Source organism: Micropterus dolomieu, linkage group LG18, assembly GCF_021292245.1.
Source record: "Micropterus dolomieu isolate WLL.071019.BEF.003 ecotype Adirondacks linkage group LG18, ASM2129224v1, whole genome shotgun sequence".
Classification (NCBI taxonomy): domain Eukaryota; kingdom Metazoa; phylum Chordata; class Actinopteri; order Centrarchiformes; family Centrarchidae; genus Micropterus; species Micropterus dolomieu.
The window spans coordinates 6,800,955-6,822,830 of NC_060167.1; the positions used below are offsets into that span (position 1 = coordinate 6,800,955).

The 21,876-nt window shown below is 38.8% G+C and overlaps 1 protein-coding gene across 2 annotated transcripts in view; it reads left to right on the plus strand.

Annotated features, from left to right (window-relative positions):
- The window catches only part of pmepa1 (prostate transmembrane protein, androgen induced 1), a 45,497-nt gene that overhangs the window by 15,245 nt on the left and 8,376 nt on the right, over nucleotides 1-21,876 (plus strand). For both annotated transcript variants that reach the window (XR_006821552.1, XM_046028698.1), the window contains exons 2-4: nucleotides 17,832-17,986; nucleotides 20,397-20,450; nucleotides 20,597-20,961. Coding sequence is in view for 1 of the 2 variants with exons in the window: in XM_046028698.1 (XP_045884654.1) it covers nucleotides 17,832-17,986; nucleotides 20,397-20,450; nucleotides 20,597-20,961 (574 nt within the window). In the remaining variant the exon portion in view is untranslated. The remainder of the gene's footprint in view (nucleotides 1-17,831; nucleotides 17,987-20,396; nucleotides 20,451-20,596; nucleotides 20,962-21,876) is intronic.

Sequence of the window (21,876 nt, forward strand, 5' to 3'; positions counted from 1 at the left end):
AGATTTAAGTGGCTTAGTGCAGATAGTGCACATGCATTGTCCTCATGGTGTTACGTGTAAGAAGAAGAGAAAGTGTTGTCAAATGTATATGGTGGTAGTATGTTAATTTACTTAACCTAAACATACCCATTTTGACTCCATTAAAGTCATTGCAATGACCTTGAATGTGTTGGCCAAGTAAGCGTGGGAACCACAAGAACTGATGGTAAAGGGAAGGCGTGACGATTAATGTTAAGGCCAAAAATAGAACATTTACGTCTTGCAGTTTTCATCAGATTCAGGTGTCTGATCAAACTTTGTACGTTCAATTTTTCTATTTCTGACCTTGAGTGTCATGCTGTTATTGCATGAGACTCCACCTTACCCCTGTGTTGCTTTGAGCTCAGTGTCTTGGTCCAGTTCGACCACAAGGCCTCAGAAAAAGAAAGGCTTATCTTTTTAGAGAGTCTGTAGAAGAGGAAGATATGGAGGAAAATATTTAATTTTGAAGGTTTGAGGAACTGTTTTTCTGCATCTGAAGAATGCGTAGACCAGTAAGGATTGTCTTGCTGCAGGAAGTAAACTGTGAGCCAACAAGTTTCTTAAAAAACTCCCAACACACCTGAGTTGACAGATTCTTGGCAACATCAGAAACACAATTGCTGCTCACATTGTGTCCAACAACCTCCCGCACCTCGTTCAGTGAAGAGAGGGTAGACCTTGCCAGCTGGCACACACACATATATATGAGGCCCATATCGTTTTGTGCTCCGTAGGCACAGAGCCAGTTTCCCAGCTTGTTTGCCATCTATCCACCCATTAAACCTTCATTATTCAACAACAGGTCTGCTCATGGTAAACATTTGTGACGCTGATGCTGCAGAGAAATGTTGACAACATTGGTCACTGTCAACTGTGAACTTGAGTACATGGACATTTGTTCTGCTCGCTTTGACACAGAGACTGTGATAAACGTTGACTTGAATATTTTTCCGACCAGCAGAAATTCTGTTTTTAGTATATGAACCACTGAAAATCCAACATGAAATACCCAGACAGTTAAATGTTTTCACTGCAACTCCCTCCTTCACTCAGTCTTTCCTTTTTTTGACTTTCCTTGCTATGCTTTGTTTGAATGGCTTTGTCACAGTGATCTTGTTTGGGTTTCTTTTGGAGATTTGTTTTGTCTAAAGTAGAGGTTATCTCTCTCTCACACACACACACACACACACACACACACACACACACATACACATACACAAAAGCGAGGGCGAGTTGATTCATGCGGAGGATCATCATTTGAGTCTTTCAGTAAGATCTTTTCAAGCCAGGTATTTCTACTGTTTCTACTGTTGGCCACTGAGCCTCTCTGGTAAATCTTCATTATCTTGCTCAACAGAAAGTGAATATTAAAACAGAGGAAGCACGAAAGCAGTTATTTCTATATTGATATTATTCTGCGTGTGGGAAGTAAACATGGAGGTAATTAACTGTAGTATTATTATTATGACACCCACAATTACCGTGGTTCTCAGCCTTTTTTGCTTGAGACCCTTTAAAATTAAGCAATGTCCACTTGTGTTGTGACACCTCATCACACATTATCCACCCCAAGTTGGGAATCACTGGTCTATTATGAAATGACCGGACATTTATCTGCTCTCAGTCTCATGTAAGTGAAATAAACCTAAAACGGACAACGATGACAACATATAACAACATCTCCTAATGTCATCATTATGCCATTTAAAGCTGCATTAATTCATTTGTGTTAGCAAACAGTTGCATATTTACACAACCAGCAGACACAGATCAACATTACTATCACCCAGTTGTGTTTCTGTCCATGTTCAAGTCTCAAGTTCTGCATCATTATACTTTTAGCTCTGGTTTGGCCTCCACCAACTTTTGAGAAAACTATCTGGCTGTTGAGCTGCTTGGTGTGCCAGTTTCTTCACCAGCTATTTGCTAAATTTGCTGCTTGGTAGAGGGCAGGAAGTGTACAGTGGGTTTATCAGAGTTTCATAGAGAGCCTAAGTCCGCTTCTGCTTCCACCCCGTGGGACCTTATTTCGTAAAAAAATATGTACGAATTAAACACATTTGATGTTTGTCAAATTAAAAGATAATTTTGTAAGTCAGGAAAGGTGCAGCTTTTCGTAAACAGTAATGTAACACTTAGTTTTGTGTGAAACTGCTCAATGAACTACATCTCCCGTCTTGCATAATATACATCACCATCATGTTAACGCTGTAATGCTAGCTAACATACATTGCTTGGTTGCTACTAGCTAGATAACTTAGCTATGTTTCACACACAAATGTATCTCAGCTGATTTGTTTAATCTGGTACTTTCTCATGTAAATTCTTTGACATTAGCTTCAGCAACGTTAGCGTCAATCATTGAGATAAAAAGTTAAGATGTCACATAAGCATTTTGGCTTGTGATATTTGTAATTACGTATTTTCACAGTTTTAGGACAAAGTGTGACTTTCTTGACTTGCAAAATTATATTTTTAATTGGCAAAGTTTACAAGGGTAATACAGGGCAAAATTCAAACTGCAAATCAAAAAACTTTTTTTCTTTTACTACCATACATATTTTTTCAGATTTAAAGTCCTATGGTGGTCCACCAGAAGGGGAGGGACTGAGGCTCTCTATTGTTGAAAACAGTCCCAAAACTATGAGCTGGAAGAGGCTGGAAAGCTCAGTAGAGCTGTAGATATCTGAGTGTACAACTCTTATTTATCTATGTCTATTATTTTTTGTGTATTTTTGGATCTGTTGTGTTGTCTAGTATCTTGAGCTGCTGTAATAAGAATTTCCCCAGCATGGGATCAATATAGTCTATTTTATCTTAGTCATTTGATTCAGTGTTAATATAAAGCATTGCTTAGGAGAGCTTTTATAATGAGGCTGTGTAGATGCTAGCTCAGGGGAAACAGCCTGTTGAATGACATGACGCACACACAGTTTGAACACACATAGTGTAGATGTCCATGCAGACATTAGCATTATTCATAATGTTGACCTGTTTTCCACACACATTCACATAAAGTGTAGCCACAACTACATGTGCTTTCAATTCATTACCATTGTTTATTAATGTGGAATTGATTTTCCCAGACACACACAAACACACACACACAGGGTCAGACATTCAGCAGACATTGTTGTGTCTAGCCAGGTGTGTGTGCGTGTTTGGTGTGTGTAAGGACCGGCTGAGCTGGTTTTGGTTTGGCAGCAAAACACTGTTTGGACAGCATGTCTGGCTCGCACACATACACCCACACAACCACATACCCACGCACCCACACACACACACACACACACACACACACACACACACACACACACATTTACCCACATCCCCCCTCCTTTGCATGCTTGATCTCACATTCGCTCACACAACTGCATTCACTTTACCTAACACACACATACACCTGCAGTTTCAGCACAACAGGTTTGTCCTTGAATATTTTTTAGACTAAATTTTGACCACCATCCAAACTCTGTGCAGGTCCTCACTGCTAAAATAAACTTTGTCAGGTTTTAAAATTGTTTAGCTGAAAAGGAGTTAGATGCTCGAAACCAATGTTAAAAATATTACAGACAGAGTGAATTTCTTACCAACCTAAATTTACTTTCACTGCAATTTTTATTTTAGATGCCATATAAATAAACTGATAATAGCTATGACAAACAAGGGCATCTAACCAGAAAGCTCAGTCCACAAGTCCAGAATATTTAACCTGACAAACAAAAACAGCAAGCTAAGTCAGCACACGAAAGGAAAGTAGAGCTGCAAAATTAAGTTTAATCGATTGGTCAATTAACAGAAAAATAAGATGATCAATCTATGATCAATCAATTGCCAAAAGTTATGTTTCAAGAAAAAACATTGAACATTTCCAGTGTCTAAAATGGGAGGATGTACTAATTTTCTATTGAATCTCTTAGGGTTTAGGCTCTTCAACAGACACAGCGAGACATTAGAAAATTGGGACTTTTTTCCCTGATGTTTTTGAGGAATAAATAAGCAGATGACTTGGTAATGAAAATAATCCTTAGTTGCAGCCCTAATGTATTAGAAAACACTGAAATTTATCCATATCAAGATAAATGTAAATTTAGATTTAGATGCCTTGGCTCAAGGGCACTTTGGCAATGTTTTGCACTGCATTCAGCAGGGATTGAACTTCCATTACTAACCTGATGCACAGTGAATGTGTGTATGTGTGTACATATACACACACTGCAGACTGTTAATGATTGCTATTATGTCTAGTATCACACTGGATCAGAGCCATTACACACACACACATGCACACACACAGCCCTCTGCATGTGACCTGCCCTCTGCGACTCTGTCTGACTTTCCTCTCTCTTTCACATTCAAATGAACTGTGTGTGCGTTTGTGTACGTAGGACTGTGAGTGTATCGGTGTGCGGGGGTGTGAGACGACAGGGGTAGTCTAGCTCCTTCTGGCTAGAATTCTAATGAGCATCACGCACAAATCCAAACACACACACACACACACTCTCTCTCTCTGCCAGACAGGCAGCTGATAATGAGGTTTGATTTTCATATGTTTCAGACAGAATGCTCTGCAGGTCAGCTAGTACACAGAGGAGCAGTGTGTGTGTGTGTGTGTGATTTCTGGTCTTCATCTTGTTGGACTTTAGACATACTCACTTTTTCCGTTGTTAACATTAATGACCATGTGTGTCCATGACGACACTAGGTGTGTCATTTGCTTTTGTCTGTGTTTAACTGATGTTTCCGATGTCCTCGCAGCCAGACTTCTAGTTCATTTGTATTTATATAATTAATCTTTTTAAACCACAGCTTGACTGCTGTTTGTGGTTACATTAAAAACCAGAAATAACCAAAACGTTCAACCTCTTTGACCATATAAAATACAACACTCTCTTGATATTTAATGTGTGACTCTGTTCTGGCTGGTTGTGGTCAGGACCAGAAGCTCTGATTGCATGTATGTTGTGATCTGCCTTATGCATTATATATTACTTTATGTAATGTTAAATAATTTTCTATTTTGTTTTTGGAGAAGATTTTGAAATGTTAATTTGCTGCCTAATTGCCATAGTCGCATTCTTAATGGGAGTACAGTCATGTACAATCAGAAACAAAACATGAGTAGGTTACAACATTTACAAAGAGTGACTGAACTTTTTCCAAAATACTTACACCAGCCATCAGGCTGATTTTTTGTAATTTGTCACATTATTTTTATGTCCCTAGTGGTGGAAAGGAATTTATGCCTTGGGTTATTATAGTCTACACATTCTGTTTCTTAATGTAACATCATTCTGATAAGTTAGCATGGCAAAACAATGAATCACAGATGTGTGATTGGAGGCAGATTTAAGCTCAAAACTGTGACCTTCATGGTTCAACTTCATTACTAATATACATAGGGCCATATGATTTCCATGATGCGGAAAACACATGCGGAAACGCAGAATTTGAAAATAAAAAAGAAATCTACTGTAAAACACGCTAGCAAGATCTCTTCACTTCAACAAACTCTCAAAAGTGCAACCACATCAGCCGATGCAAGACACGAGCTCATAGAAGACTTTGTGGTTATATGGGTGGAGTATAACCCACTTATTACTGTGTGTTCGAGCAGTATATGGAGGCTGTCCTGCAGAAGATCCGTGGGAAGAAATTCAGTAGTCAAGTAATATCCTATTTAATAGGGGACAATTCTCAGTACTTGTTTTGCAATAATGCATTCATTGTGAATTGTCCCCTATTAAATAGTGTTATTATATTTTTATAGCCCAATGTTTGAATACATTTATTTTAAATTGTCCCCTTAATTATATAATAATTGCACATACATTTGAATATTTCTATATGCATATTTGCATCATACATCAAATTCATACATTTTTATTCAATTTGTAATAATTTTTTATTGAATTGTTGACATTTTATTAATCCACCGCATGATTACACACTGTTTTTGATGACAAAATATCCTTAAAATTGTAAAACACCGAAATCCGAACAATTTAAACGAAAACATAAATGAATTTGGGGAAAAATAATAGGCAAAAATACGTTTTCATAGGGCCCTATATGAATCCTCTATATAAGCCACTTTAATTTGCATCATTTTCCCAAACACAGGTTTTGTAAGGTGGTGATCATGTTTGGGACCAAAGGCAGTTTTTAGCCATGATAGCAGCATTGCTTTATAGATGGCAATGTCGGCATGTACACCACTTTGATCCACACTGAAAAATCTCAACAACTTTTGGATAGATTACCATGATATGCAAGTTCCCAAGAGGATATCCTACTGACTTTGGTGGTTCTCTGACTTTTCACACATTTCGCACTTTCATGGTCCCCAGACAATGAATAATACTGTTGTGATCCCCTAACCTTTTATGTAGCATTATCATCTAGACAAGCATGGCTGTAGGCTTTAAGTCTTGTTATCTAGCAAGGCAAGCAGTTATATAAATTATTTTATAGTTACCTTACTGGATTACTTTTTGGCCTTTATTTGGCCTTTATTGGCCTGATTTTTTATTTTTTTTTTACATAAACATAAATCTAAATATAGCCTAATAATGTATTTTTAATAGTGATCCCTTAAGTGTCTGTACTGCAATTTCTTGTTTATAATCAGTCGACAAATATGCTGATACTAAAAATTGGCTCTAATCTTAATTATGCATAGATGTGATGGGGCTAAAATGGGCATCTTGTGATATATATGTGCATGTTTGGAGACAGTTCTGTTATCAGGTTTTACTAATATCACAAACAACTAGTTTCACCTGTGCCCAAGTTGAATTTCTCAATGAAGGTAGTGTTAGCTGCTGTGCTAAACAGGTGTGTTGTCAACAAGCTAATCTGCAGCTAATTCGCTTCCTAAAAGGCTGACATGATAAAAACATCAACCTCATTGAAGTGAATAAAAGATGACACTGGAGTTCGAGCTTAAACGTTTTCAAAGGCAGAGTCTGTGAACTACTCGCTGATTGAGTTAGCATAGCCAGTGTTCCAGATGGGACTCATAGTTTAACATGGGAGTTCCCTGGATTAGCACTCTAAATTTAGACTAATGCTTCACTCTCCCTCCCTGTACTCTGATCTACTCTATCTATTCTACCCTGTCCTACTCCAGCATATTATACTCATCTACTAACGCCTGTTACCTCTATTACCTCTATCAAGCTTTACACAAATCTACAGTTCTCTGCTGCACTGGATTTTACTCTGTTTGTCTCTGATGTGTTCTCTACCATAGTTCAGTTTTCTATTACTCTTATCCTATATATTCCTGTTGTTTGTTTTTTGCCCGCCCAATGTGGGAAATAAACCTTTTAGAACTTGAACATCTACCAGCCACTGACAGATAAATGTTCAAATTCACCAGCCACTCAGTAGTAAATCATTCTTTGGTGTCTCAAATCTACCAGCCACTTTCATATTGTACCAGCATTTAGCTAGTAGCTGGTGTTTATTTCCCACCCTGAGGTATTTTGTTTATTCCTGTTATATTCTGTGTATGTTGACTAGTCACAAGCCCTTTGTTAGGGTACAAATAAGTGTTTAAGAAAAGTGATTTCTTTTTTTTGCTATCCTTTTTTTGAGCTACATACAATATAGTACATAAATGTATGTTTATGTTTTTTTAATGTAGCAAATTAATGAGCATGAGTGATTTATGGAAATACGGTATTTAAATATGATTTATAAATCATTATGTTGAAGTACTTTCATATGTCATGTATTTTAATTCACTTAGACAAAATATTACATTTCGATCTAGTTATTTTATCTATAAGTAGTTTGTCAGTTTGCTTCCCAGACAATTTACAGTATCATGATATAATGTATTTCAGTATTGCACTATATCATAACATTATTTGTGATTGGCCCACTCCTGGTGAGGCGTGTCTGTCCAGTCCAAGTGAAACATGACAATGTATCGTCCCAAATGAGGCGTGTTGAAAGTTAGGTTTCCTTTTTCAGAGCGAAGAAAGAAAGACGAGAATCAGAAAGGAGACAGATAGAAAGATGAGGACGGATGATAATTGACCTCCTCAACCACACACACACACACACAAAAATACACACCTCCCTTTCTGTTTTCCCACTGTTGAAACCAGCAGTGGGAGTTTTATGGACCAAAGTTCCCACACTTGTTGGCTGCACCATGACCGTGGCTTCCAAAATCAATGGAGAGAGAGAGAGAGAGAGAGAGAGTGTGTGTGTGTGTGTGTGTGTGTGTGTGTGTGTGTGTTTGCCTGTGTGTGTTTGTGTGCGTGCCCCCCTTCCGCCCTCCATAGCCTTTCTCATGGAAATTGGCAAGCAAGCAAATTGTGTGCACCTATGACCTATAACTCTCTCACACATACACACACAGTCACGCACACACACACACACACTCACACACACACACAGCTGTCTGTGCTATTTCTGACTACCCAGACTGTCGAGTCATCCAAGGACTGAGAAAGGAAGGGGGGAGGGAGGAATTAGCATGCTTCTCTCTCTCTTCCTACCCTTTCCTCTCTCCATTTGTCTCTTTCGTCTCTTTTCGTCATTGATTGTTTTTATTCTTTCTCCTTCCTTGTCTTCTTCTGTTCTCTCGCTTGTTGATCATATCTAAACTTTTTCCCTCCTGCCTTCTTGTGTCATTTCCTTCCCTTTCCTTCTACTTCTTTCTACGACTTTTTTTCCAGTTACCTCTCTCCTATGTTTTCTGTCCTACTTTCTTTTTCTTTATCCTTAATTCCATAGATGGTGATATTTACGGTGCTGAGGAGGCTGTAGCTCCCTAAATGACGCATAATAAAAACATCATCAGTTAATAAAAATTTTACCCCTTTTTTTACTGGGATGCATAAGTGTAGTACACCAGTATTTGTGGTGGTTAAGAGGTTTTACTTACTTTTTATCTGTTAATTATCAATATGTAGGGTCTATTTATAATACTGCAACTTGCAGCAGGTCAGAGCTTTTCCATTGCTCACAAACACATTGAGGTGTTTTGGAGAGTTTAGAGTTCTTCAAGTGAATAATAGTCCAGGCAGTAAGTGAATTGCTGTAATTACTGGCGCTGTACAATATGATAGGTGATTTGGTTATAGTTCTGTATACAGTAAAACAGATCTGCTAACTAGAGGTTTGGCAAATTATTTGATAATTTGATAATTATTAATCATTATCTACAACTCCTGGAGAGAGAGATACTCGCATGAAGTAGCAAGAAAGAGGGAGTGTATGAATATGCACACAAATGGAGACACAAAACTTTCTTTTATCATCTCGCCCAACTCATGTTATCAGTAATGTCTATGAACTTCTGTACACTGCAGACTGTCATCACTGCTAACACTGACTAAGACTTTGTTGAGACTGCAGGCAAATCAGATTTGTTTCTCAGATCAGATCTTAAAGAGAGGCTGTCCGCTCTGTTATTTACAAGCGATCAGATCAGATTTGTGTGTTCATTCATCACCAACTTAACTGTATTGGTTGCTGTGGTGACAAAGTAGGCATCTGTAATTGCAAACGTGGCTTTCCAAAATGGGAGCAACACTGTCAAGTGGCGTTGCAGAACACCTCCGTCACATATCCTTCACTCTGATTTTGATGTTCGCATTGTGTGGTGCATTGCGAGCGACACAAAGGACACTTTGAAATCCGATTTGAACGGCCAGAGCGTACGGAATGATCCAATTGGAATTACATTTTAAATCACCTCCAAATGTGGCTTGGATCCAGTTTAATGTGTTTTTTTTACTGTAGAAAGTTTTTCAAATCAATCTGGAAATAATCTGGATATGCTAAAAAAATGGATTTTGGCTGGCAGTCTGAACAGGACCTCACAGTCTGACAGCTGCCTCATATGAACGGCTCCAATGTTGATTGAATGCACATCTGTATCCGCATATATGCTTGTCTCCTGTATGAAATGGCTGTACCCCCACCGCGCTGCATTATTATAAACTACTGTCTGAACTGGTCATAGGCCACAACTTTCGCCCACATGCACGTCCTGTCTCACTCCCTCATCCTCTGCTTGCAGGTATGCTTGACTTCAGTGTTGTTGCCTGTGTACTTGTGTGGCTGCTTTGTTCACGCCTGTTGTAGTGTAAAACTCAAATCGCTGTTAAATGTTGTAGATAACTATCAGATATGAACTATCTTTGCAGTACTAATTAATGCAAAATAAATATTACTCTATTGCACCTTATCTTCTTTCCTTCCCTCCCTCCTTCCTTCCTATTTTCTTCCTCCCTGCCTTTCTGTATTTCTCTCTCTCTCCTGTCCTCAAATCATCCTCTTTTTCACTCCTCCCTCCATCCTCTAGATCCCCCCTCTCTCTGTCTGTCTGCTCTCTCTGAGCCATCTGACTCGGCAGTGACCGCCTGTGACCTTTAGCTGAATGCACGAGGAGGAGGGGGAAGAGGAGGAGGAGGAGGAGGAGGAGGAGGAGGAGGAGGAGGAGGAGGAGGTGGATAGATGGAGAGCAGGCAGCGGATGACAAATGAGCTAATTGCTTTAGATTAACCATGGAGTGTCTGCCTGCCTGCAAGGCTTACAGCCTCCTCCTGTCTAGACAACACCCCAGAGGGAGGGAAGAGATCAACAGTCCCTCTCATGCAACATGACCGAGAAGTGAAAATGTTTTAATGGCTTTTTTGTTGTTTTCTTCTAAATTGCACAAGGCAAGTTGCGGAGATGAGGTTAGAAATCTGCCCACAGCAGGAGCATGTATATTAAAGGGACACTACTTCTGTAAAGTTTGGGGACAGATTTGAGAGAGAATGGTCAAAATCAGTGCAGGAAAAGCAGAGATATACTGACCTTTAAGTGTTTTCCTCATTAGACCTTTCAACCCTGCCAAACATTCATGTCTTCCAAATGCAACACCTCTAGTTTTAGTAACACATAGGCTTACTGTTATATATTGTAGTCTCCATGTCCCAGCTGAGGGGTAAAACAGTTGGAGTCCCCCTTTAACTTGGCCGGTCAGTAAATACTCAGTATGTCAGTAGAGAGGAAAATATTTGATGAGTCAGCTCCCTGAGGATGTTGCAACAGACATACACATCAGTCCTGACTTTTGAATGGTATCTCAACTTTTCCTGCCAGTGACCAAACCAACAGGCGAATGAAATGTGAGTAAAGGAGGGACGTCCACAGTGTCTGAGTTAGAAAGACAAAAGACCTGCAACTCTGTGACAGTTTGTCTTCAGTGTGCGGAGATAAGCTGGAAATTGTCACCTCAAAACAGTGAGTTGAAGACATGGATGCTTTAAGGGTGGTGCTTTAAGAGGTCAAATCCTCTGCATTTCTCTTCTGGCACCAGTTTAAAAGACATTGCTAATGTTTTTTTAATTCACAGTGCTAAAATTAGACAGTTTTAGATTAAAAATAATTATTAATAAATACAACAATTTAACATTTTTTAATTTATTTTGAGTAGAGAAATCTCTTTGAAAACAGCTTTTAGTATAATATCATGTATAGAGCATTTGAAACATAAAGCTGCTTTCAAATTAGTAAAACATTTGTAATAAGTATAAATAAAAAAATAAGTATAACTGAATTGTTCAAATAAATAGATAATGTCCAGATCTTTGAATATTATCTGGGGATGAAGTGCTGCTTTGATTTATAACCTCAGTATTTTTGGATGCAGCCATAAACGATCATTATAAAAATTAACTTAAGAAGGCTCTGCAATCAGTATTTTAATTGTATTTGGCACAAACAACTAGCTGTACGCATTTGTGGTGTAAACATGTGACAGAAATCAGATGCAGTAAACCCTGAGTGCTGTTTGGCTCAGTGAAACTTCACTGTGTCTTCATTGAAGCATGTTTTGGCCTTAAGGATGTTTTATCACTGGTACAGCTGCACAACACATTTGTTTTAAATTTAAATTAAATATTTTTTTTGATGCCAGAAAAGCTTCTGAAATTATAAGTTGGGGGGGGGGGGGTTAAGAATAAGTAGAGGGAGATAAAGAAGAGAAGAGATGGAGGAGAAATAAAATGGCTGAGGAAGAGAGAAATAAATTAAACTACATTTTTATGTTAAATATGCACATACCTCAGCTGGAAATGTGCCTAGACATTGCACAATTTTTTACCTGTTTTGTCAAATGGTGGCGTATCGATGTTATTATGTAATCGTGTCCCTTACTTTTGGAAATTCACTTACCCTGTTAGTATGAGTAGAGTGGAAGGAGTGAGGTCAGGGGTGAATTTAGAGACAGCAGGAAATGAAAGAGAAGCAAGAAGCAATACAGAAAAAAGGGAGAGCATAAAAAATGAGAGAGGACAAGAACGAGGAAGGAGGAGGTCTGCTGACTGACCTGTTGACTTCCCCATTTCTCCCCAAGAATTTTCTATGAAATATGACTCATCAAATCAGAGAAGCAGAACGGGAACAGAACATTTTTATTATATTTCTTTAACACTGCAACAGACCTGTCACAATCTGTGATTAATGATCTAATAACTAATAAAATAATAATTAAATAAAAAAAAAAATATATGCCTCCTAATCTGGAAGACAACTGTAATAAAAGTGGTTCGTGTAAGTGCCATTTGAAAATGTAATGATGGCTATGTTGCATTGGCAATGTACCATACCCTTGTATGATGGCAGGAAAACAACATGCCTTTTTTATGTTTGAGTTTGAAAAGAGAGATAGACAAGAAAGAATGAGGAAAGAAAGGAAAGGAAAGGAAAAAGGAGTTGTGTTGTGTGAGTGTTTTGGCTGAAAGTTGGAGTTCAGGACCAGCTAACAGAACAGAGAGACAGACAAGCTGTCAGCAGGCAGTGCCCCCCCCCCCCCCCCCCCCCCCCCCCCCCCCCCCCCCCCCCCCCCCCCACACACACACACACACACAGCCTTGAATCACTATCTTTGTCAGGACCCGTTACCCTAACCTTAACATCACAAAGCATGCCTAACCTTAACTATTTCTAACCTGAACCCTAAAACCAAGTCTTGACCCTCAAAAAGCCCTTTAAACGTGTGGGTCCAGCATTTTGGTGCCCACAAAGCTGTCGGACCCCACAAGTATAGTGGAACCCAAACCCCAAGAAATAAAACAAGCTCCCCCTCCCACACTCAAACACGCACGTAGTGGAGGTCTGGGTGGCTTCACACAGATGGTGAGGCTGGCATCACAGTGTGTTTAAGCGTCTGTTCCTTTTACAATGATAACAGTTCTCTTTAATAAGCAGAGGAATGCGACTGTTTACATTTCATAACTTTAGTCTGCGTGTTTATGTTTCTTTTGTGTGTGTGTTTGTGTTCTGTCTTGTGTTCCCCTCTTGGCTCCCGTCTTTCTTTTCTTCCTTGTTTCCTTCACTTCATCCTTTGTCCTCTGTCCATCCTCTGTTTTCCTATAGCAGTAAATATAATGAAGAAGATTTACATTTATTTTTTTAATTATTTAAATATTTAATATTTACATCATTTATTAAAAAATGTAAAGTGGCAGTGTAAAAGAGGAAGTGTAAAAGTAGAAGCAGGACTATGTGACTGTGTGTGAGTCAGAAACGTTTTCTATGGGAAACCAAGTTCTTATCTTGGTCACCCACCAAATAATAATGTCAGAGAAACAATGTAAAATAGTCCCTGCTCATGCAGTTTACATTAAAGAAGACTCCACTGAAAGGTTTATAGCTTGCTTCTTCACAGAGGACAGCAGCTTTAGTCAACTTGAATTCACAGCAGCTCTGGAGGCTCGATGTCAAAAGCCAATCAAAATGCCAATAGAAACATCTCAAACTGTGATCCGTGTGTTCAGTATCTTCCAGTCTCTCATAATTTCTCCACAACATAACAGACACACTACTTCCATGTCACAATCCAAAGCTCCAGCTGAAGTATATTTAGCAACTGACTGGCAGTATTTTTAAAGCAGAGAAGCAGATTATCCAAACACTCAAAAGATAGATTTTCAGTGGAGTATCCTTTTAATCATTTTAAATCATATTTCCTGTAAAATATGACCTACTTAGTACATGCCATGACAAGACCTCACACATTTAAAAAAAAATCAGGTTATTATTTTGACACATAATGCAATTATGGAGTGGATGATTCGATTTATGATGGGTTCTGTACCACCGATAAGGATGTTCCCTTACAACTGGAGAATATGATGTACATGCCAGGCATCACTGTAGTAACACACTTTACCATTTATAATAGTATGTTGTGACACATTTTACCTTTATCAAAAAAAGCTCCTGCGATTTGGATATTGCACCTTGCCATATTGTGATTTCGATAATAGTAATGAATTAATGAATTAATTAATTGTTTAGCCCTACTACAGATGGTAATTCACTTGCTGGGGGCCATATTAAAACTGAACATAGTGTATGTTGTGGTGTTAGCATGACGTTTTGCTGCCGACACATGGAGGATGTCATTGATTGAAATATTGAGCAGATAAGTTTACAGCACATCAGTTCATTGCTTTAAATCCCCAGATTTTTCAGATATGCTAATGAGTAGTGAAGTTGAAACTTCAGACTCTGCCCCCTCCACCCTGTCTCTCTCTCTCTCATCATTATTCTGTCCGTCCCTCTGACCCATCTGTGTCTCCCAGACGCCCCCCCCCCCCCTCTCTTTTTCTCTCCCCTCTCTCTGTGCCCCCTCCCCCGCCCCCTCCCTCACATTGACCCCTTTTGTTCACAGCTATTGGGTGGTGGTGGTGGGGCAGGAGGGGGTCCAGTCAGCTGTTTCCTCAGTGTGTGTTTGTCTGGACAGTGTGGGAATGTATGTGTGAGAAAAAGTTGCAGACAAAGCTTGGTCGAGCCTCAGAGTGTGTGTGTCAGCCAGTGAGGACACACACGGTGTCAGAACATCCACAGGACATGTAGTTTGGAGTTTGGCTGCAGCGGGAAGATTTGTTTTAGTTTCTTTTACTTTTGTTGTTTTGGTTTAGTTTGAGCTTGTTAACTTGGTGAAAGCTCTTCAGGTTATCTATGAGAGAAAGTCTTGGTCTGAGTAAAGATCTTTTACTGTGAGGAGACTATGCAGCCTTCGTCAGGGAGTCACAGCCATGAAAACTGTGTTCAGACGCAACTGTGCGGTGAGTTTCTCATCTCTAACAGAAAAGAAAATATATCTTTAATCATTTGGCCCTTTTTGGCCCTTTTTGGCCCTTCTCTTTGTTGATGTGTTTTAGTCTCTCTGGACCAATATAGTTTTTGGCTTGACGTTGGGAGGACAATACTCCTCAAGTTGATACATTATTTTCTTTAAAATTTATATTGTTTAGGGCAGTGGAGTTGAATCGATTAGTTGACTGACAGAAAATGAAGTTATTAAGCAACATTGCCAAATGTGCACTGGTTTCAGATTCTTAAATGTGACATTTGCTGCTTCTGTCTCATTTGGGTCTCTATAAATTGATATTCTGTGACGTTTAGACAACTGGTCAGACAAAAGAAGCAATTTAAAGGCATCTTTTCAGGCTTTGGTAAACTGGGATGATTAAAAGGAACAACTTTTGGGTTGCCAGGTAGTGTTGGCACTCATTAGTTTCTCACTTGCTAATAAGCCATCAAGTCTACAGTTGTAAATATTTAAGTTGTTAATAAATGGATTTTGGAGCACATTCTCTGCAGCAGCCCTTCTCCAGAAGTTAACTAAACTAGCTAATTGTTGTGCCGGAGGAGGATAAACACTAGCGACAGAGATTGTTCAAACCTGGCAATCTAAATGTTATTATGAATAGCTTATAACTGATGTACAACTATAAGGAAATGACTTATTGCTATTAAAAAAGCAATTACTTATAAACTCCCAATATTTAGTGCGATAAATAGCAAATTCTATCCCAATCGCTGACACGTAGCCTTGAGTACTGTAAAACTTCTAGATGTTGACTGTTGAGATTGATAACCTTGTTTTGAAATCTGGTTCTGTTCTTAAAGTCAGGTTTCTATTCACTGTAACGAATCAAGAGTTATCTCAATCTTGAATTAGATGATGAAACAGTGAAGGTAGCTTCTAGTTCAAGTTGGCTGTTGAAACAGGTGAAACAGTAGCAATCAAAACAAATCCTGGTTAAACAGGAACGTGAATAAAGGCCTTTTTGAAAACTTTATTTGAACTGAAATCAAGTACCTAGACCTGGTTTGGTTTCATGGAGTGTATTAAGGTTACTATACAGGAAAACAGTATTTTAGGGTTGTTCCCGCTGCATGTGTGGGTTATAGGGTAATATGTGACTGTTTTTATTGATCTAATGTGTGTAATGTGCAGTGTGTCTGTCACCTGGTCGGTAGTGTTGTGAAGTCAGCCTCTTGTTTTAATAGTGATTTTAGGTTTTAGGGGAACTAAAAAGGTTAAATACAGGTTTGAGAATGATAAATGCAGGGTTGAAAATAGAAAAGGTTATGAATGAGTTATAAGGGTCACCTGAGTGTGTGTCTCTTCATGTTGTGTAATGGTTAGCTGTTCAGAAGAACATAACGAGGATGTGAGAACTGGTGTGAACTGTCTGGAAACCAGTCTGCAATGTGTGTGTGTGTGTGTGCGTGTGTTTTTGCCTGTCTGACTTGGCTCTGACCTCTGCCTGCTCCCTGTAAAAAAAGTGTGAGAAAAATGCTTCGTTTGTGTGTGTGTGTGTGGTGGGGGTGTTGGTGGATGGAGTCGGGGGTGGGGGAGTAGAGCAGGCTGTCTTTAAACAAAGCTAGCCCTGTCTGTCTGTCTGGTCTAGTCTGGCTGTGTGTGTGTGTGTGTGTGTGTGTGTGTGTGTGGGTGTGAGACATCCTGACCTCTACAGAAGGACTACATCTTTGTCTGGACTGTGTCTGAGAACCTTTTTTCTCTCATACACTCATACAAAACAACCTCATTGCTGTATTGACACTTTACACTTTATATGCATTTACAATTAGACGCTACTTTATTAGTAAACTGTGGAATGATGTGTAAAACGTTTATAATTAATTAAGCTATTTTATTTAGATCGATAATTCATTATGATATTAATGAATTAAGCAAAAACGGTGATTATTGCCTGGTTCTTCAAGGATCCACTGTTGTTCTGGGTTTTATAGCGTTTTAAATGGAATATCATTTGGATTTGAGAGCTGATATTTTATAGACTAACTGATTAATTGATTATCAATGTGAGGTCAAGTAACCTCAGCTGGATTGACAACACAAAAACACATCACAACATATACCATATATCACCACTTGACAATATTGCTTCAAGTTTATTTGTCATGACCACCATAATAAAATAAAACTGTGAAGTGAATACTGCTTCTCTCTGGACCAGGGTGTGAATACCAACATAAAAACAGCAAAAGTGTACTGGTACCTCTATATACACACATACAATGTGTGTTCCACAGTGGACAGTTTACATGTGAAAACATCATTTTCACTTGGAAAATGACTTTGTCCACAAATTCAGTACTTTGAATTTACTTTTTCACATGCGACATTTGCAACAGAGGCCTAAATATCCTGACTTTTAGCCCCTAGTGTGAGTAGACTGTATCCTACACTTCCCATTATGCAGCAGACTGGGAAATGTCCATGTTTTGCAATCACCATGCCCCAACATGTGTAGCAAGCTTCTGTTTAAAATCTGTAGTTTCCATCGGAAATACAGATATAACCTTAAAATAACCCTGTTGATGTCATAGTGACCTCATCAGGGTTATTTTCTCAGACTTGACAAAACCACAGCCTGCCACAGAAGACGTTGTACAGCTGTTTTCACAGGCTGAGTAGCACTAACCATGACAAGTAAACTGATCTGATGATCTTTGTTTCTTTGTTGTTGTAGCCCAGCTGGAGTTCATCCAGATCCTGGTGATCGTTGTAGTGATGATGGTGATGGTGGTGGTCATTACCTGCCTGCTGAACCACTACCGCCTATCAGCACGCTCCCTCCTCTCCAGACATGCCCCCACACGCCGGAGACACCTTCCATTGGCCAACGTAAGTCAAACACTACATTTACGTGTAGTCTGTCTTGACAGTATCCAGCACTAGTGCAATACGATAGAACATATTGCAGAGAAAAGACTTAATGACTTTATGGGTGTTAATATTGCAAGTCGCTGCTTTAAACTTTGAGTGAGTAAGTGTGACCAGATGGCTGTCTGATTATTAAGCATATTTTCCAAAGTGTAAATGTGGCCACAGTCATAGCTGGAAGCTTTGGTTTGTCAAAGGAAAAATGGTGGCTAAATAATGACGAAGAAATAGCTGCTAGAAGTTAAGCTGAAAATATATGAAATCCTGTAAGAAACTTGGGTCACATTTTTACTGCATGCAACAAGCTTTTATAGCAGATATTTAAGTGTCACTTAAATAAAGAAGGATGTTTAAATGTGGAGAAAATGGAGAGCATTAAAAATAAATAGGAGCCAAAAAATATTCAGTCAAAAACTTATGAATTTAAGAATTTAAAATGCTTTAATTAAAGTTAGTGTTAAAAATTGTCGAACATAATTAGTTAATTGTCTGAAATATTGCTAAAGAAACATACAAGTTAACTTTATTCATTATCAACAGACTTCCTACAGTGCTGGACAAGGAGAAGAGCTGTGCAGTCCATAGTTTCAGTAGTCACAGTGAGGATAGTAGTTAATTTTGTTTACCATCTTTTAATATCCCTAAAGATATTAAAGGACAGTACCCCCCCAGCCACAGTCTGTTCACCCTGCTGCATTCTGGGAAGAGATATAGAAGTTTCAGTGCTGCACCACCAGACTGCAGAGCAGCTTTTTCCCCAGCTGTCAGGCTCTTAAACTCAAATTCATCCTCAGCACTGCTCCATTAAATATAGTTTATTTCTGTTAACCATTTTTATAATTGCTTCTATATTAATGTATATTGTCTGCTACATGGCAGAAACTCAATTTCACTCTATAACCTGTTGTAATGTGACAAAATAAATCTACCTACCTACCTACCTACCTAATAAACGATATAATCAGAAGTATAAGAGTTTGAGGAGTCCTGAGTGACAGCATGTGATCATAGTGATTAAATACTGCTGCAGGCTAATGCTAACACACTGACTCATTTCTTCAATAAGTGCAACAGCGGCCAGCAAAGACTATTTCAAGAAACACACACACGCTGCCTTACACCTGAGGCTTTTACAAACATATGACTTCACTTGTGCTCCCTGAATCACCTGCTACTGAATCACTGTGTGTGTGTGTGTGTGTGTGTGTGTGTGTGTGTGTGTGTGTGTGTGTGTGTGTGTGGCTTTATTCTACAAGTTAGATATGAGTAAAGGATGAAGCACCCTTGTGCACACTTGTGCACGCACACACACATACACACACACACACACAGTGTGCTCCTGATAAGCTCAGGGGAGTCATTGTCCTAGTTAATTTGGATTAGCAGACAGACATACTGCCACACATACAGTCAGACAGGCAGACAGGAAAACTGTCACCAGAGAACAAAAAACTTGCACAAAAGTTGGAAACGTTTCTTCCACACAATGTTAGTTAAGAACTGCGTGTGTTGATTTGCACAAGAACAAGAATTAAACAAAAAATAGATTGAATAGAGTGAAATTTTGAGAAATGTTATACATATTTCTCCAGTATTACCAAGATGACTACATGCTTCATTGGCAGATTCACTGACACATAATGACAATACCTTATGAAAATATGGAGACATTTAAAAAAGTTCTAAAGCAGTGGGTGTTGTACACCAGCAGAGCCCTCTAGTGCACAAAAATGGAATCAAACAAACAACAAACACATTTTTCTATGTAGTTTTTCACTCTGAAAAAATAACACAAAGAACCGGGCTTAAAAATTTCAATATCACACTAAAGCTGCTTGATTTCAAAATGTGGTTTTGACGCACTCAGTTGTCCCATAGAGCAACATGCAACATAAACATAAGAGCTACAGACAGCTGGAAAGAAATTTGTCCGACTATATTGCTACAGCTTCCCTAACAGCTGGAAAGACATAGATAAAAACAAATGAGTCCTGTAAAATATATGTTTTACTTCAAAAAGTAAAAATGTATTTGAAAGAAGTTTAAATTGTCTGGTTATGTGTTTTCTGTCATAATTCAACATAAAAACAAAAAGATGCAATGAAATACTAAGTTCTATAATAAGCATCAACAGTAGTGTATATTATACACTTAACAGCATAATATTACAATTCTCTGTTTCTCTTTTGTCAGTTTTATTTAAATCATCTTTATTGACATGAAATACAATAATACAAAAAGGTATTATTTGACATAGCACAAAAAATGGATGACAGATATGTCAGTAGAACTGAAGATGTGTTGCATTTTTTGAATAGGTTTAAATCAAATTGAAACTACTCAGTAGATAAACTCTCTCTCTCTTTCTCAGGAGGGCGGTCTGTGGTCTTCTGAGGGCACCGGGACAAACAGTGGTTTGAATGAGGTGAGTTCTTCTTTAACCAAGAAGTAACATTTAGTCGCGGCAGGTTAATTTAAACAGAAGTCAGCAAAATTAAACAAGAACTAACAGCTCTGTTTATTGTTATTTAGGATGACACAGCAGTAATTCAATGTCATTCTTCACCCCAGCACCAGGTGTATAACCCACGTCCTCCAGACAGAGGGGTCCCCTCGTCCTACCTACAGCGGGAGCCTCAGCACGCCCAGTCCCAGTCCCAGCCCCCTCTCCAGTCCCAGCGCTTCCAGCACACATATGCCCCGAGTCGCTTCCAGCCGACATATCCCTATCTGCCCCAGAGCCTCATCGATCTTCCCCCCACTATCTGTCTCTCAGACGGGGAGGAGCCACCGCCATACCAGGGCCCCTGCACCCTGCAGCTTCGAGACCCGGAGCAACAGATGGAGCTGAACCGCGAGTCGGTCAGAGCACCGCCCAACCGAACAGTGTTTGACTCCCACCCCCTCGACCCGTCCAGCTCCTGTTTGCAGGCTAGGTAACAATATACAAACTGTCAGTCAATTGTTGTGTTTGAAATTACTTCCTTGTTCTCATGTTGATAATTTCCTAGGCAAGTTTATTTGTATAGCACATTTCAACAACAAGGCAATTCAAAGTCTTTTACATAAAACATAAAAGCAACATAGGGAAACATAAAAAAAGACAATGAAATAAAAATTTTAAATCAGATAAATAGAAAATAAAAACAGGATAAAACAGGACAATAAAAGTTACAATGGAGTGTAAGTTATTACACTGGGGACAGAAAGCAGACCTGTCCCAGACGACCTGAGAGGTCTGGATGGTTCATAATGTAACAGGAGATTAGAAATGTGTGTTGGTCCTAAACCATTCAGTGCTTTCCTTACACACAATGAACACTCAAACAACATTCAAGATAATCAGACCAGTGTTTAAGTTGCATTTTGCTGACAAGTTGAATCGGCTACCACCTACCATGACTGAAAGGTACATCTACAATGATATGTGGCTTCTGAAAAATTGTGATTAGGCTTATTTATTTTATTTAATGTTGGAGATGGTTGGGATTGTCATCGTGTTGTTATTTTTATTTTATGTTGTTTCTCTGATGGATGTTCTAAATGATACATTTTCTGCTTTAGTACGAAACTGTATTGAATCAAATATCAAAGAATGCTATCTCTCTCAATCAGCATCTTCCTTCCCGTACAATTATTCATTTACTCACGTTTTCTCGTGTTTGTACACACTATGTCTTTATCTCACTCCTTATACAATCATTGGGAGGCTGAACTACATATAACCTTATTCTTAAAGTCAGTAAATATGGCAGGAAATGTCTGTTCCTCATCCTGATTTAGATTCTAGTTGAAATCAGTTCTTGCTTATGGTGTAAACGAAGTTGCCAGCCGCAAGTCAATCAGCAACT